Source organism: Cucumis sativus, chromosome 5, assembly GCF_000004075.3.
Source record: "Cucumis sativus cultivar 9930 chromosome 5, Cucumber_9930_V3, whole genome shotgun sequence".
Lineage (NCBI taxonomy): Eukaryota > Viridiplantae > Streptophyta > Magnoliopsida > Cucurbitales > Cucurbitaceae > Cucumis > Cucumis sativus.
In genome coordinates, this window is record NC_026659.2 from 22,747,412 (window position 1) to 22,759,872 (window position 12,461).

Below are 12,461 nucleotides of genomic sequence, written 5' to 3' on the forward strand. Positions count from 1 at the left end.
GTTTCTTATAATTTATAGTTATTTACTAGATGACTAAGTATTCCTTTCTTCGGTCTAATGGTTATTGATTTACTCGTTTTTTCAACTGTTCTGTAGGATTCTTTGGTCTGTCGGCTTGGTGCTTGTTTTATGGTCACCAATTACTCTTCCACTGCTTCCCAAACTTGTTGATAGCTGGACTTCTCGGACTCCCTCAAAAATGGTTAATCTTGCTTGTGGTTTTGGTCTTTATATTGCTCTCACGATTCTTGTTATGATGTGGGGAAAAAGAATACGCGGGTATGAAAATCCAGCGAAAGAATATGGGCTGGATTTGACATCGTGGTTGAAGGTACCATTTTGAGCTTGGCATTTGATAAATATGTTGTTAAGGACCGACTTTGCTTACGTCTCTGCCTTTTTGGAGTGGAGATATCTGCCAATGTTTCTTGTACTATTTGGACTGATTTTTTCTCTATTTAGATGAGATATTATTTTCAAGATATGAAAATTTTCTATATTGGGGAAGATAATTCTTTCTTACTGATGAGGAATGAGTACAAGGCTAGTCTAAACAGAGTTTACAAGGAAAAGAAACATGGAACGAAAATATCAAACTAATTACAAATAAGGAAATAAAATATGAAGAAAATAGCGGTAATTATAATTTGACACTTAGTGTTGTTGTTGGTCAATCCTTGGTAAGGATATCTGCCATTTGATTATCGGTTCGCACAGATGGAGTACAAATGAGACCACTATCCAACTACCCTTTTGTAAACTCTGTCAACCTCTAAACACTTGGTTCTATCATTTTCACAGCGATGTTCATAGTTCCTCCCCTAAAATCTTCAAATATTCTAAGGTAATTTTTATCTAGAGCAATTCACAAGTTCTCAACAATGAAATCCTGTCTCTAAACTTGATTTTGGAACTACATTTTGCTTTTTATTCCTCTATGGCTCCATGTAACCAAATTTCCAGTCAGAAAAGTACAATAGCCAGAAACATTTCAACTTTCCACGTTATCTTTTATCACTTTTTTGAGAAGGAAACAAAAATTTTCGTGGAAAAAATGAAAAGTGATTAAATCTCTAGGAACAATGGGACTATAAGTGATAAAGGAAAGCAACAAAAGTGATAGAAACTAAAGAATGGCAGGACGAGTCATTGCAGAACAAGAACAAAGAAGAAACCACAATTACCAACTAAGATAATCCAACACTTAAAACCTTTAAAAGGAAAAATCAATAAGTCAGAGACCACTAATGACTCAGAATTGAAGGTCTTCAAACAGATTGGACAAAGAGCACCAAATAGAAACGAGCAGTCAAGCAACTTCGAAGCTAGCCAACTATTCCATTTCCAAAACTAAGCAGATAAATTTGGGAGATGAACGAAAGAGTGGAAAAATCTAGATATTTAACTCCAAACAAATAAAAAACAATCATCAGAAATTGAGGAAGAGCCAGAGTAAGAGTCTCAAGACATATCGATCATCGGCCACCAAGGATTACCCAAAAGTTTCCTGATTTTCCAGCCACTTGTGAAATCTCTGCTTGAAATAAAGAGCAATTATGTGAAACCCGAGTTCTGGAATAGAAGGGTTGCGAGGAAGAAGGTTGTGAAGAAGGAATCTAAGTATTACGCGTTCCTAGGAAAAAGGGTATTAAAATAAGCAAGTATGTGAATGACGCGTTTTGAGGAAGAGCTGTGCATCTAGCTAAGCGATGGAGGGAAGTTTGTATTTCGAGCAAGGTGAGGAAGGGTCAAGTGAGGGAGAAAGTATGGAAAATTAAGTTAACTTACAAATCCAAATTAGTCAGTAGGTTACGTGTAAGGTTAAAATTAAGCATGCTTAAAAGGAAATAAAAAACCTACATGTGGAAATTGGCTAACAAGCTAAAAAGAGCTGAAAGATGACTAATCTGGTTTAGGGTCAGTATAAATAGGTCTTGAGAGTTCAGAGAAAGCCATAAGAAATTTCAAGTGTTGGAACTCTGTCAAAGGAACATTAGGCAAGAATAGGAAATCTTGAAGTTAGGCTATAGGAGGAAAGTAGATGAAAGGAAGAGCTTAGGCTTTGTAAGCGAGGTGTTAAGGCCGTATTGTGAAGGTTATCTGATGCATAGTGACAGGTCTTAAGAGCTGGTCAAGGCGATGAAGATTAAATTTAGTCTTTAAATTTCTAAAGTTTTGCCTTGTATTTGTACTAAGTTGTGTTAAGGAATGAATAAAAGTTGTTAAACTTGAAGTATTGTGTTCATATTGTGTAGCATGTTCAATTAAAGTTTTGAGTTTAATGTTTAAGTTCAGGCGTTCAGGCACTTTATTTAACAGTGTTAGAACTACCCAAGTCATTTCCAGGTGGGGCGTGACAAAATTTCTTTACCAAAATCCTTTAAATATTTCACATTCTCTTAACTTCAAATCAAGTTGATTAATCTAACATTTTCTCAGCTGATCTTGTTCACTACTATTATTTTATGTGACGATAATATTATGAATACAAACAATTAGTGTTGCAACTCCCCATTCAGCAAAGTTTAATAAATAGTATATGTTCTCCTTGTCTTTTCTTGTAGCCTATCTTCCCCATTACCTGAGAAAATCTACCAAACCTTATTGTATGAGATTGCTGAAGTCCGTTTTTCAATTTACGAACCAAGGTTTCAAGTTTTCCATATCCAGGTGGAATCTAAATAAAAAAATCTTTTTCCAAGTCACCATGCAGAAGAGTATTTTATCAATATTTAGATTGGATATTACCTTTCAGTCTTTAAGGGTTCAGGATTCGAGCCAACAACCTTTTTATGGAAGATATGAAAAATTATTCTTTCTTAGAAACCTTTGGTTTTCCGTCACCACTAATAATACTTAGCTCCGTGCCTGCAGTTCTATGATTTTATTATGGCCTTCTTTGGAGGAGTTGCGGTTCTGTTGGGAATACAATTTGTGAACGGATTTCTTGGCTATACAACTTTTTCATGGCCAGCTATTCCAACTTCAGAAAACTTGGTTTCATGGTTGAAGGTGTTTGGGGGTAGTCTGTTGCTGGTTATTATTGGAACTATATCATCAATATTTGTTACAGCTGTGGAAGAATTGCACTTTAGATCATGGTTAACTGAAGAAATTGCTTTGGATCTCGGATACTATCCAGCAATTATCATTTCAGGGCTGGCTTTTGCAATATTACAGAGGTAACTTATTTATTGTTTGATATTATTTTCCTTCCGCTCTTTCTTGGTTGGTTTGTGGTTCTAAACCAGTTAGTTTTGAGTATTGTTTTCTTTTGTTTTTATTTTCAAAATTTTACTTTTATTCCTGAGTTTTTTAGTTTTCATTTGGGCCATAAGCTTCGTAAATGCATTTTACTCCTGGTCACTTCTTGTGATTTGGGCTAATTTTCTATTAGTTTTCCAGATCAAAAGAAAACTAAACTCAAGGTTCAAGGTTAAAAATACAATGGTGTGAAACTTAGGGCACACCCAAAACTTAGGGCTAAAATATAACATTTTGAAATCTAATGATGAAATGGAAACTATATTAAGAACTTAGAATTTTTCGCAAAACATAAGGTGCTAGATGAGTGTGTGGAAACCCAATTAAACGAGATAGGTGTTTTCTTAAACAATTTATTGCCTAAATTTTCGTTAATATTCTATCTAGAGAAATGATTTCCTATTAATTATTTTGCTCAACCCAAAATATTATGTAATTGCTCCTTCTGAGAGTAACAAAAACGGTATATTTTTCATTAAGTGCTTTGGTTGATTAATTCAATAATCTCACTACTAAATTTTTAATCTAGATTTTGTAAGGTATCTTCCTTGCAATGTATCAATGTTTGGAAAATGCAAAACAGCCCTAAGACTTTACAATACTTCCAGCCTTTTAGAGAAGGGTGAAGAACTCTCCCTTGTCTCAGCAAGAGTTTCCTAAAGACAAAGCATGTTATGAAAACATTCCCTAGAGTCCTCTAGAGTCCTTCCTATATACTGAGATAATAATCTTCCCTCCCTCAAACTGGTCCCCACTACAAGAATTCCCTCCCTCACACAGCTCTTTAACACACTCAACGAACTTGTATCTCCTGCATTTTCCATTTTAACCCTCCCTGCCCCAAACATTTATTATTTTTTTTTTAAAAAAATTCCTTGTTTAGTTATTTCTTTCTGTGTTTTCTGTGAATTTTGATCTGCATATCCGATCTTTATCTCATGTGTTACAGTTGAAGCTACAAGGTTCTATTTTTTGTGTAACTGCTGTCTATAGTTAACTTTGGAACAGCTCTGCTTGTTAATGCAACCTCAGGTTGCTTTATGGAATTTAAATAACTGAGATAATTGTTGGTGTCGGGTTTCAGGTCTCTGCAAGCAATACCGGTTTTATGGGTGTTGTCTCTGGGTTTGGCAGGTGCCCGCCAAAGGAGGGAAGGCTGCCTGTCGATTCCTATTGGCTTACGTGCAGGTATAATGGCATCTAGTTTTATTTTCCAAAAGGGTGGATTCATAAGCTATAAGCCCATCCCTACGCATCATCCTGTTTGGATTATGCGTATTGACATACACCAACCATTGAGTGGGGTGGCTGGTTTTGCATTTGCTTTGTTGGTGGCTTGCATTTTCTTCCCTAGAAATCCCATGGAGAAGAAGAATTTGAGGAGGACGATTCGAGAGTAGAAGATTGATTTTATCGATCGAGCATCTGATCATTCTTTGTGAAGCTTGACGGTTTGGGAGTGTAAATGGCTGGAGAGTTTCAGAGGGTACTAAGGAAGAGACACCCCTACATGAAACTCTGCAAAATTGTGGTCCAAAGTAAGGATGGCTTTACGTTGGCATTGCCGCTTGTACAGTGAGCGCACATATAAATATATACGAACTGCAGCATTTTAAATATAGATACAGGAAATGAACTGAACCTTATATGTGCGCTCACTGTACAACTGCAGTTCATATTGTTTTGTAAAGCACTAGCTGTATTTATTCTACCATAATCAAAGAATATTGGTCATTTGAATGAATAAAAAAAAAAAAAAGAGTAGAAAGAACTCTGGTGTTTTTTATGATTATCTATGATGTTGGATTTTATGAATTAAATTTGTAAAGTGTTTGCAATTTTATGTTTATCTATTATTTATATTTTGCGTGGACATTGTTTCAACCACAAGGTTGTCTTGGGACACTTTTAGAAAAAACAACTATGTATGAGCCAACTACAAAGTGCTCTCTCCAAAAGAATGACCCGTTAAGAATATTATTAAGAATGACCCGTTAAGAATATTATTGGGAAAGGACAAAAACCATCTAAAGATGATTTTCACTCATGATGCTCTAAAAGAGGGAGAGAGATCATATGAGGTGTTAAATTAGTTCCAACTATGGGTGATTTATTTCATAATTATTCGTTGTAGTTAAATTGTACTTACATGGATGTAAGTGTTTTTATTTTTTTAGTTCTAATTCTTTCTTCTAATTAAGTGTGACCATTGTATTCTTGTAAAGCAAGAAAGTAAGGAATTATTCAACAAATATTCCAACTTTATCAACCTGGCCGCTGAGCAAAATATTACATATTTAATAATGAAAAATTATTTTTAATGATAAAATTTTTGAAAATATTTGAAAAGTTGTCAAAAATAATCTAAAAATAGAGGGATAAAAGACTTTTGGGATTGATCTTGAAAAAGTAGTTTTTAGGACCATTCGAAGATGAATTGTCTAAAATATCCTTATTTAGTTTTACCTTCTCTTCTCTTTAAAGTAAAAAAGAAAACATAAAAGGAAAACACAACCCTTCGCTTTCTTTTCCTCGACAAAAATTTGAACTTTCTCGTATATCTCACACATATTTTAAGCTTTCACTTGAGTTTCGAAATCAAATTGCTATCACTCCCAAGTCATTTAGACCGATTCTATGCATGTTTCATAAGTTTATTAGACCCTTATGTTTTATCTCGAATGTATCTCACATGCATCTCACATGTAACACGTACCATCTCGCACATTTCAAACTTTCACTCCGGGTTTCTAATTCAAATTACTATCCCATTCTATGCATGTTTAGTAAGTTTATTAGGCCCTTATGTTATATCTCGCATCTATCTCGCAACATATGTTATATCTCACACCTATCTCACTTCTATCTCGCACACATTTCAAACTTTCAATCTAAGTTTCTACATCAAATTGCTACCCCTTCGAAGTCATTTAGAGTGATTCTATGCATGTTTAGTAAGTTTATTAGACTCTCATGTTATATTTCTCACCTATCTCGCAACATCTCACACCTATCTTGCACACATTTCAAACCTTCACAATGAGTTTTAAAATCAAATTTCTATCCCTCCTAGGTCATCTAGAGTGATTATATGCATGTTTCGTAAGTTTATTAGGTCCATATGTTTTATCTCGCACATTTCAAACTTTCATTCTGAGTTGGATTCGACATCCAGAGTTCTTGGTGACCAAATCTTGAGAATAGTTCTCTGCCACTAAAAATAACTCTCTAATTCAACATGATTGACAAAAGAATTAAAAAGAAAAACGCTTTTGCTAGATTGTAAGCCACGGTCTATTTCACTTTTGCTAGATAGTTCCAATCCAAAATTGATAACAAAGATTTTTTTTTCCGTTTCTATAGAACAAAAGTCTATAAATTAGGGGTGACATTGCATCGTAAAACAGTTTCATGAAGAATTAGTCAATAATAATGATAACGATGAAATTATAGTATAATATAAAACCTGTACTAAGATCATCAATAACAAGGTTTGTTCTATACAACACTGGCCAATTGAGATCCTTCAATATCCACCTATCTATCTATCAGCACTTGGTGATAGAAACCATAATGGAACCTTTAACTCTGTAAACCATTATAGTGCCAAGAAAAAAAACAAAAAGATAGAAAACCAAAAACTTGGGGGAAAATGTATGACTAGTAAATATATTCATTTATACAGAAAGATGATCCCAACTTTCTGGTAGAACTTGAACCCTTTAATTTGGGAGATGGGCTTGAAGACTCCTTGAATGCAGATGGGCATAGGTCACTAACACTGCAATTTCCACATTTAGATCTAAGGGGAGTGCCATCAAATTCATCGATTCAAATTCTACTCGAGTTTACAAGGAAATAGTGCCATTAAATCATAGTACCTAGGGTAGCAACTATTTGTAAAAGAACATTACATACCAGAAGAGGATTAATTAGAACCCATTATTCTTTTGGCAGCCACAGTTCTAATCCTACTCGAGTTTCTTCATGAATTGATATTTTCTAGGAAAGGAAAAGAGAAAGCAAATTATAGCAATGACATGTTTTGGAAGCAATCACAATATGACGAGGATAATTACCACAATGAATTGAATCTATTAGGATTCGTTTAATCAATTTAAGTACTAACTTCATTCCAAGCAGAGATGACATCAATTGCTCAAATAGTATTTCCAGACTAATTTGGTGGTTTTTCCTTAAGTTTTTAAGGTCAATTTTCATAATGGAATTCATAACTTCTAAACCTAGAAACAAGAAGATAACACTCGAAATTTGAAGGAGAAACAAAAAATTAGAGATTAGGGAAGTACCAGAAGAAATTTGATGATGTTGCTAGTGTCGAAGATACAGTGGGCAATAGTGAACTTGAGAGGCTTAAAGGGAAGAAAATAGGGCACCGATACACATTTCTTTATGATGTAGAATCTTGTACGCCACACATGGATTGACAACCATGGGGGCTTGAACAATCGACAATGGTGAAGGAGACGACAACGACGATGGCGACTGAAAAGGGAGAAGAGTTGAAGTCGATATTGCCTAAGTAGAAGAGAAAGTGAGAGAGAAGGAGAAAGCTGAAAATGAGGGGGGAATTGACAAAAATAGGCCAAAAAATGGGGTAGATAAAGACTTTTAGGATTGATTGTAAAAAAAGTTGACATTTAGGACAAATTGGAGGTGAAATGACGAAAATACCCTCATTTCATATTAAACATTTCAATTTAAGAACCTGCGAGATGTCTGCGAGATGTTTACGAGATGTCTACCAGATGTTTGCGAGATAAAATAATAATAATAATAAATTGTTTTAATTGTTTTATTTTTTTTAAATCCGAATATGAATTGTGTTATATGTATATATATTTGCATCTTAAATGTATAAATCAAATATTATTTTTTATTGTTTCAAGTTGATTTATGGTTGTTTTAGAGATGTTTCAAAGGATGTTAGCAATTTATTATTATTATTATTTTATCTCGCAAACATCTGGTAGACATCTCGCAAACATCTCGCAGACATCTCGCAGGTTCTTAAATTGAAATGTTTAATCTGAAATAAGGGTATTTTCGTCATTTCACATTCAATTTGTCCTAAATGTCAACTTTTTTACAATCAATCCTAAAAGTCTTTATCTACTCCATTTTTGGCCTATTTTTGTCAATTTTCCAAAACGAGGGAGAAGGAAAAAAAGAAGAATAGCAAAAAATTGATTTCTAGGGTTTTTCTAATTGAAGGGCAATGTAGACTTTTCAAAGATTATTTGTCCTCAAAATCATCTTTTTAAAAAACTCATCTCAAAACTCTTTGTACCCTTGAAAATAATCTCATTTTTTGTAATTTTCCAAAGATATTTACAAATGTAGCAAAATATCACAATTCATTCATGATAAACTATGATATACCAAGTTATACTACTATTATATGTGTCTCTCATGATACATATAGACATAGATAGTAATCTATTTTAGCCTATCGCGGTTTATCGTAGATAGTTTATGATATTTTGTAAATATTTTAGTTCATTTTTTCTATATTTGAAAATAAAGCCCTTAATGAAAAACTATATAGATAAATGAAGTCCTAAAATCCAAAACCCGAATATTAGTTGTGTAACCGATGATATACCTTATAGACCCATTTGATGATGAAGACAATACGTTATATTTGATTGAAAACCCAAGAGATCGTTAACCACTCACCCCCGTCTGACCAACTCCAACCTTCAGCTTGTGTTCTTTAGCTTGTCTTGAAAATTAGTGTTTGGTAAACTAGAATTGGGTTGAATTTGTAGAAGTTACCAAATCAATATTTGGCTCACCAATAATTTTAAATATTAATTGGTGGAGTTGAGTTAGTTATATTTATAAACTCACCTTAACACATCCTTCATTCATTGTTTTCAATGATTCCACCTGGCACAACCCACACTTTAAATGACTAGCACCACTTACCAACTCCAACAATCAACTTCTGGCTTCAATGACCACCTTTAAAGATAACACTGCTTTCAATGTTCAATTTCGTTGACAACCACTTTTGACAACCATCAAAGATGTTCACCTCAAGCAGCCAATTTGAACAAAAACCACCTCCTATGATCAACTTTAGTGATAACCACCTCTAGCGACCAACTCTAATGTTCATCTCTAATGACTCTAATAATAACTTGATCGATCATATACTAAAAAGAAATTTACTTGGTGCAGTGTTTTAAATACAAAATTGAAATTATTAATCTATGGTATTTAATAGTTGTTTTTTATAGTAATTTGACAATGAGGGATTGTCTAAGTATGATTAGGTCATCCTTGTAGACTTACTTGTCACACACATTCAGAAGGCAAAGCTTCTTAATAGTACAACCTTTAGGTACAAGTAATGTTTGCATCTACTTGGTAGAAATTGTTGTAAACCCTAAATTTCTTTGATTTCTTAAGTGAAATAGCAAGTAAGTTGTTGTGTTGTTGTTATTGTTAAGGTAGTCTTGAGGAAGGTAATTTTTTGTTGAGAATTTGTCTATGTGTTGGAAGGTTTGAGGACTGAAGCTAAGCAGCCAAAAGAGGAAGGAAATTTTGAAAAAGATATTGGCTAAGTGTTGGTTGGCAAGCTAGGTAGTGTTATAGACCAAGTAAGACCCATGAGAACCTCTAAAGGTATAGTGTTGAGGCAAACAAGCAAAGCCCTAGGTGGCCAAGCATGTTAGGCAGCATAAGAGTTGAGCCACGACAAAGCCTATGCAGCCAAGATTGTCCATGTGGCAAGAATGGTGTCAAAAACCTTTATGCAAAAAGCCCAACGACATGTTATGCGATGAGGACTAGGGTACCGAGTTTACGCTTGAGATCAATGTGAACAAGGGAACTTCATGCGTCCAAGTGAGTGCTAGGCGTTCAAAGGTGTTTGGTTGAGTGGAAAACAGATGGTTCGGCATGCAAAGATTTAGATTTGGCAAGGAGAAGGTGTCACTAAACGACCATACAAGAACCATTGTATAAGGGAACTTCAGAGTTCAAATTCTCTCATTTGGCTTTTGTATTTCTCATAATTTTTGCCTCAAAAGAACCACATTGAGTGTAGTTGGTTGGGTAGGGCTGTTGGAGATAAAAAAATTTAGGAAGAGTTTCAACTATTGAAGAAGAGCAATAAATGTCATATCTCAAGTGAAATCTAAGCAATCTCTAAAGGTTTGAAGTCAAAGAGCTTAATGTTTGGAGTTTAAGCTGAAATTTTGAGGTAAGATAGCTAAAAGGATTTTAAGGAACTTTGTAGAAGGAAGTGTTCCATTTTGATGAGTAGATTTTAAGTTATGAGCTTTACAAGTTGAATTAGAATTCTAGAATTCACATGAAGGCTAGGTTGAGTGATTGCATTGCTGAGCATGGTGTTGCATACATGAACAGGAAAAGTGAGGTTAGGTTAGGCATTAGAATGGCCCAACTCATAACCAGACGACATGAGGCATGCACTAGGGCTATGTGACATGCCATGCGCGCACGAGAAGGCTAGCATGAAATAGAGCCAAACAGCCGCCATGGGCACGTGGTAAGGTCTCACGCACAGTTAGCATGCAGCTAGACATCCTAATGGGCTTGTGCGCACATGTGTGCAGTGTCACACCGTTACCCGGATCATCTACTCTAGACTCGAGAGACGATGTGAAGTCAACCGACATCGTTTTTCTTCTAAACGACACTAGTTGACCCTTAACATAAAACCTTTCACAATATACATATGCAAAACTTAAACAAGATAATTTAGCAGAAGCTTAAACATGGTTCAACCTTTTAAAGTTGATTTAACATATATCAATAGACTCTTTCAACAATAGTAAACATGCTAGATGTTCACACTAAATCTTAACTTACAGAGCCCATTAAATCTAAACAATCTTATTAAACAGATTGGCTCAACATCAGTTAGCCCAACACTCCGAGGATGCACAACCTGTATCTAGAAAGAGAGAAAATATTTTGGAAGGGTAAGTCAAAAGACTCAGTGAGTGACGGTTTTATCAAACATTTTTCATAAATAGTTTAGCATAAAACCTTGGCTTTATGAAACATTGAACAATAGAAATCATTTCGTAACATAGCAATTGAAACATTTAATCATTGATAACAATTCATAGATCTTTTTTAAATCATGAATCCATAGCCTCATACAGTATTTGTACCTCTTCGTCATAAGACGAAATATAAGGAATCAGTTTTCACATTTATATTCCTCCTTGAAGGCATAACTAAATATACTATTTTTTATGGCCATGAAGGCTCGCCAGCCTTACACTGTAGCAGACTTAACCACATGTGCACAATAGGTTTCATGGTTCGGGCCTAGGATAAAACGTATTTGAAAACCTTGAAACACACTTTTGCTTTTATAACTAATAGTCATAAACATACTTTCGAATATAATCTAGATTTTGGAAAACAAGCTTGTAAATACATAAAAATTCATCTTTGGAAGTTCAACAGAAATCAGTAAGATCAGTATACTTCTCAGAATATGCATTAAACATTAACTTGCAAATCATGTTTTAAGAAATGTTGTAGAAATAATTCACTCACAATACTTGATTCAACCCCTTTGCTTAGAATTTCCTTTAGCTTCTCCTTGACCTAAAAAATTCATATTTAAGTCCTAATTAATCCCTTGACCAAGAAAACATCCAACAATTACTAAAAAAAATTCTAAAATTGGCAAAATAACAACAAAAAAAAAGAAGACCCATTTTGGCATGTTGGTGTGCAGTGGCAAAACAACAAGGGGTTGGTAAGGTCGCATGGCATGGGTAGGCCTTGTCGCGTGCTAACCTCGCAATAGTCACATCTTGCACATCATGGTCTTGTGTTGTGCATGTACTGTCATTTACGTGCATGCTATCTTAAGCGCTAACCTCTACACGCAACTTGAGCGCATCCTTGTCACTCAATGGTTGTTGTTCGTTGCCAAAAACTTGCTTGTTAAGATTTGCCTCGTTGGAACTTAGAGTGTGTAATGTTATGTATGTGTATATCTAAATCTACATGTGAGTCATTGATCATGATCATTACATGCATAATGCTTACTATATATCTCATCTGCATGTAAATGCCAAGTCCTCGTTGAGTACAAGTTCTCCTATTGCTTACCCAAGTAGAAGCGAAACAATAGGTTTCTTGGATAATCCAGGGTCGAACACATAAAATTGATATCA

The 12,461-nt window shown here is 34.6% G+C and overlaps 1 protein-coding gene across 9 annotated transcripts in view; it reads left to right on the forward strand.

Moving 5' to 3' along the window:
* The window catches only part of LOC101219570, a 30,844-nt gene extending 25,718 nt beyond the window's left edge, over positions 1–5,126 (forward strand). For 6 of the 9 annotated variants that reach the window (XR_004216708.1, XR_004216710.1, XR_004216709.1 and 3 more), the window contains one exon: positions 97–233. Coding sequence is in view for 3 of the 9 variants with exons in the window: in XM_011657133.2 (XP_011655435.1) it covers positions 97–331; positions 2,875–3,182; positions 4,349–4,664 (859 nt within the window). In the remaining 6 variants the exon portion in view is untranslated. Of the gene's footprint in view, positions 1–96; positions 332–2,874; positions 3,183–4,348 lie in introns of those variants that run through there. The other 3 variants (XM_011657133.2, XM_031885499.1, XM_031885498.1) reach the window with 2 other exon arrangements.
* Positions 5,127–12,461: the final 7,335 nt, after the last annotated feature.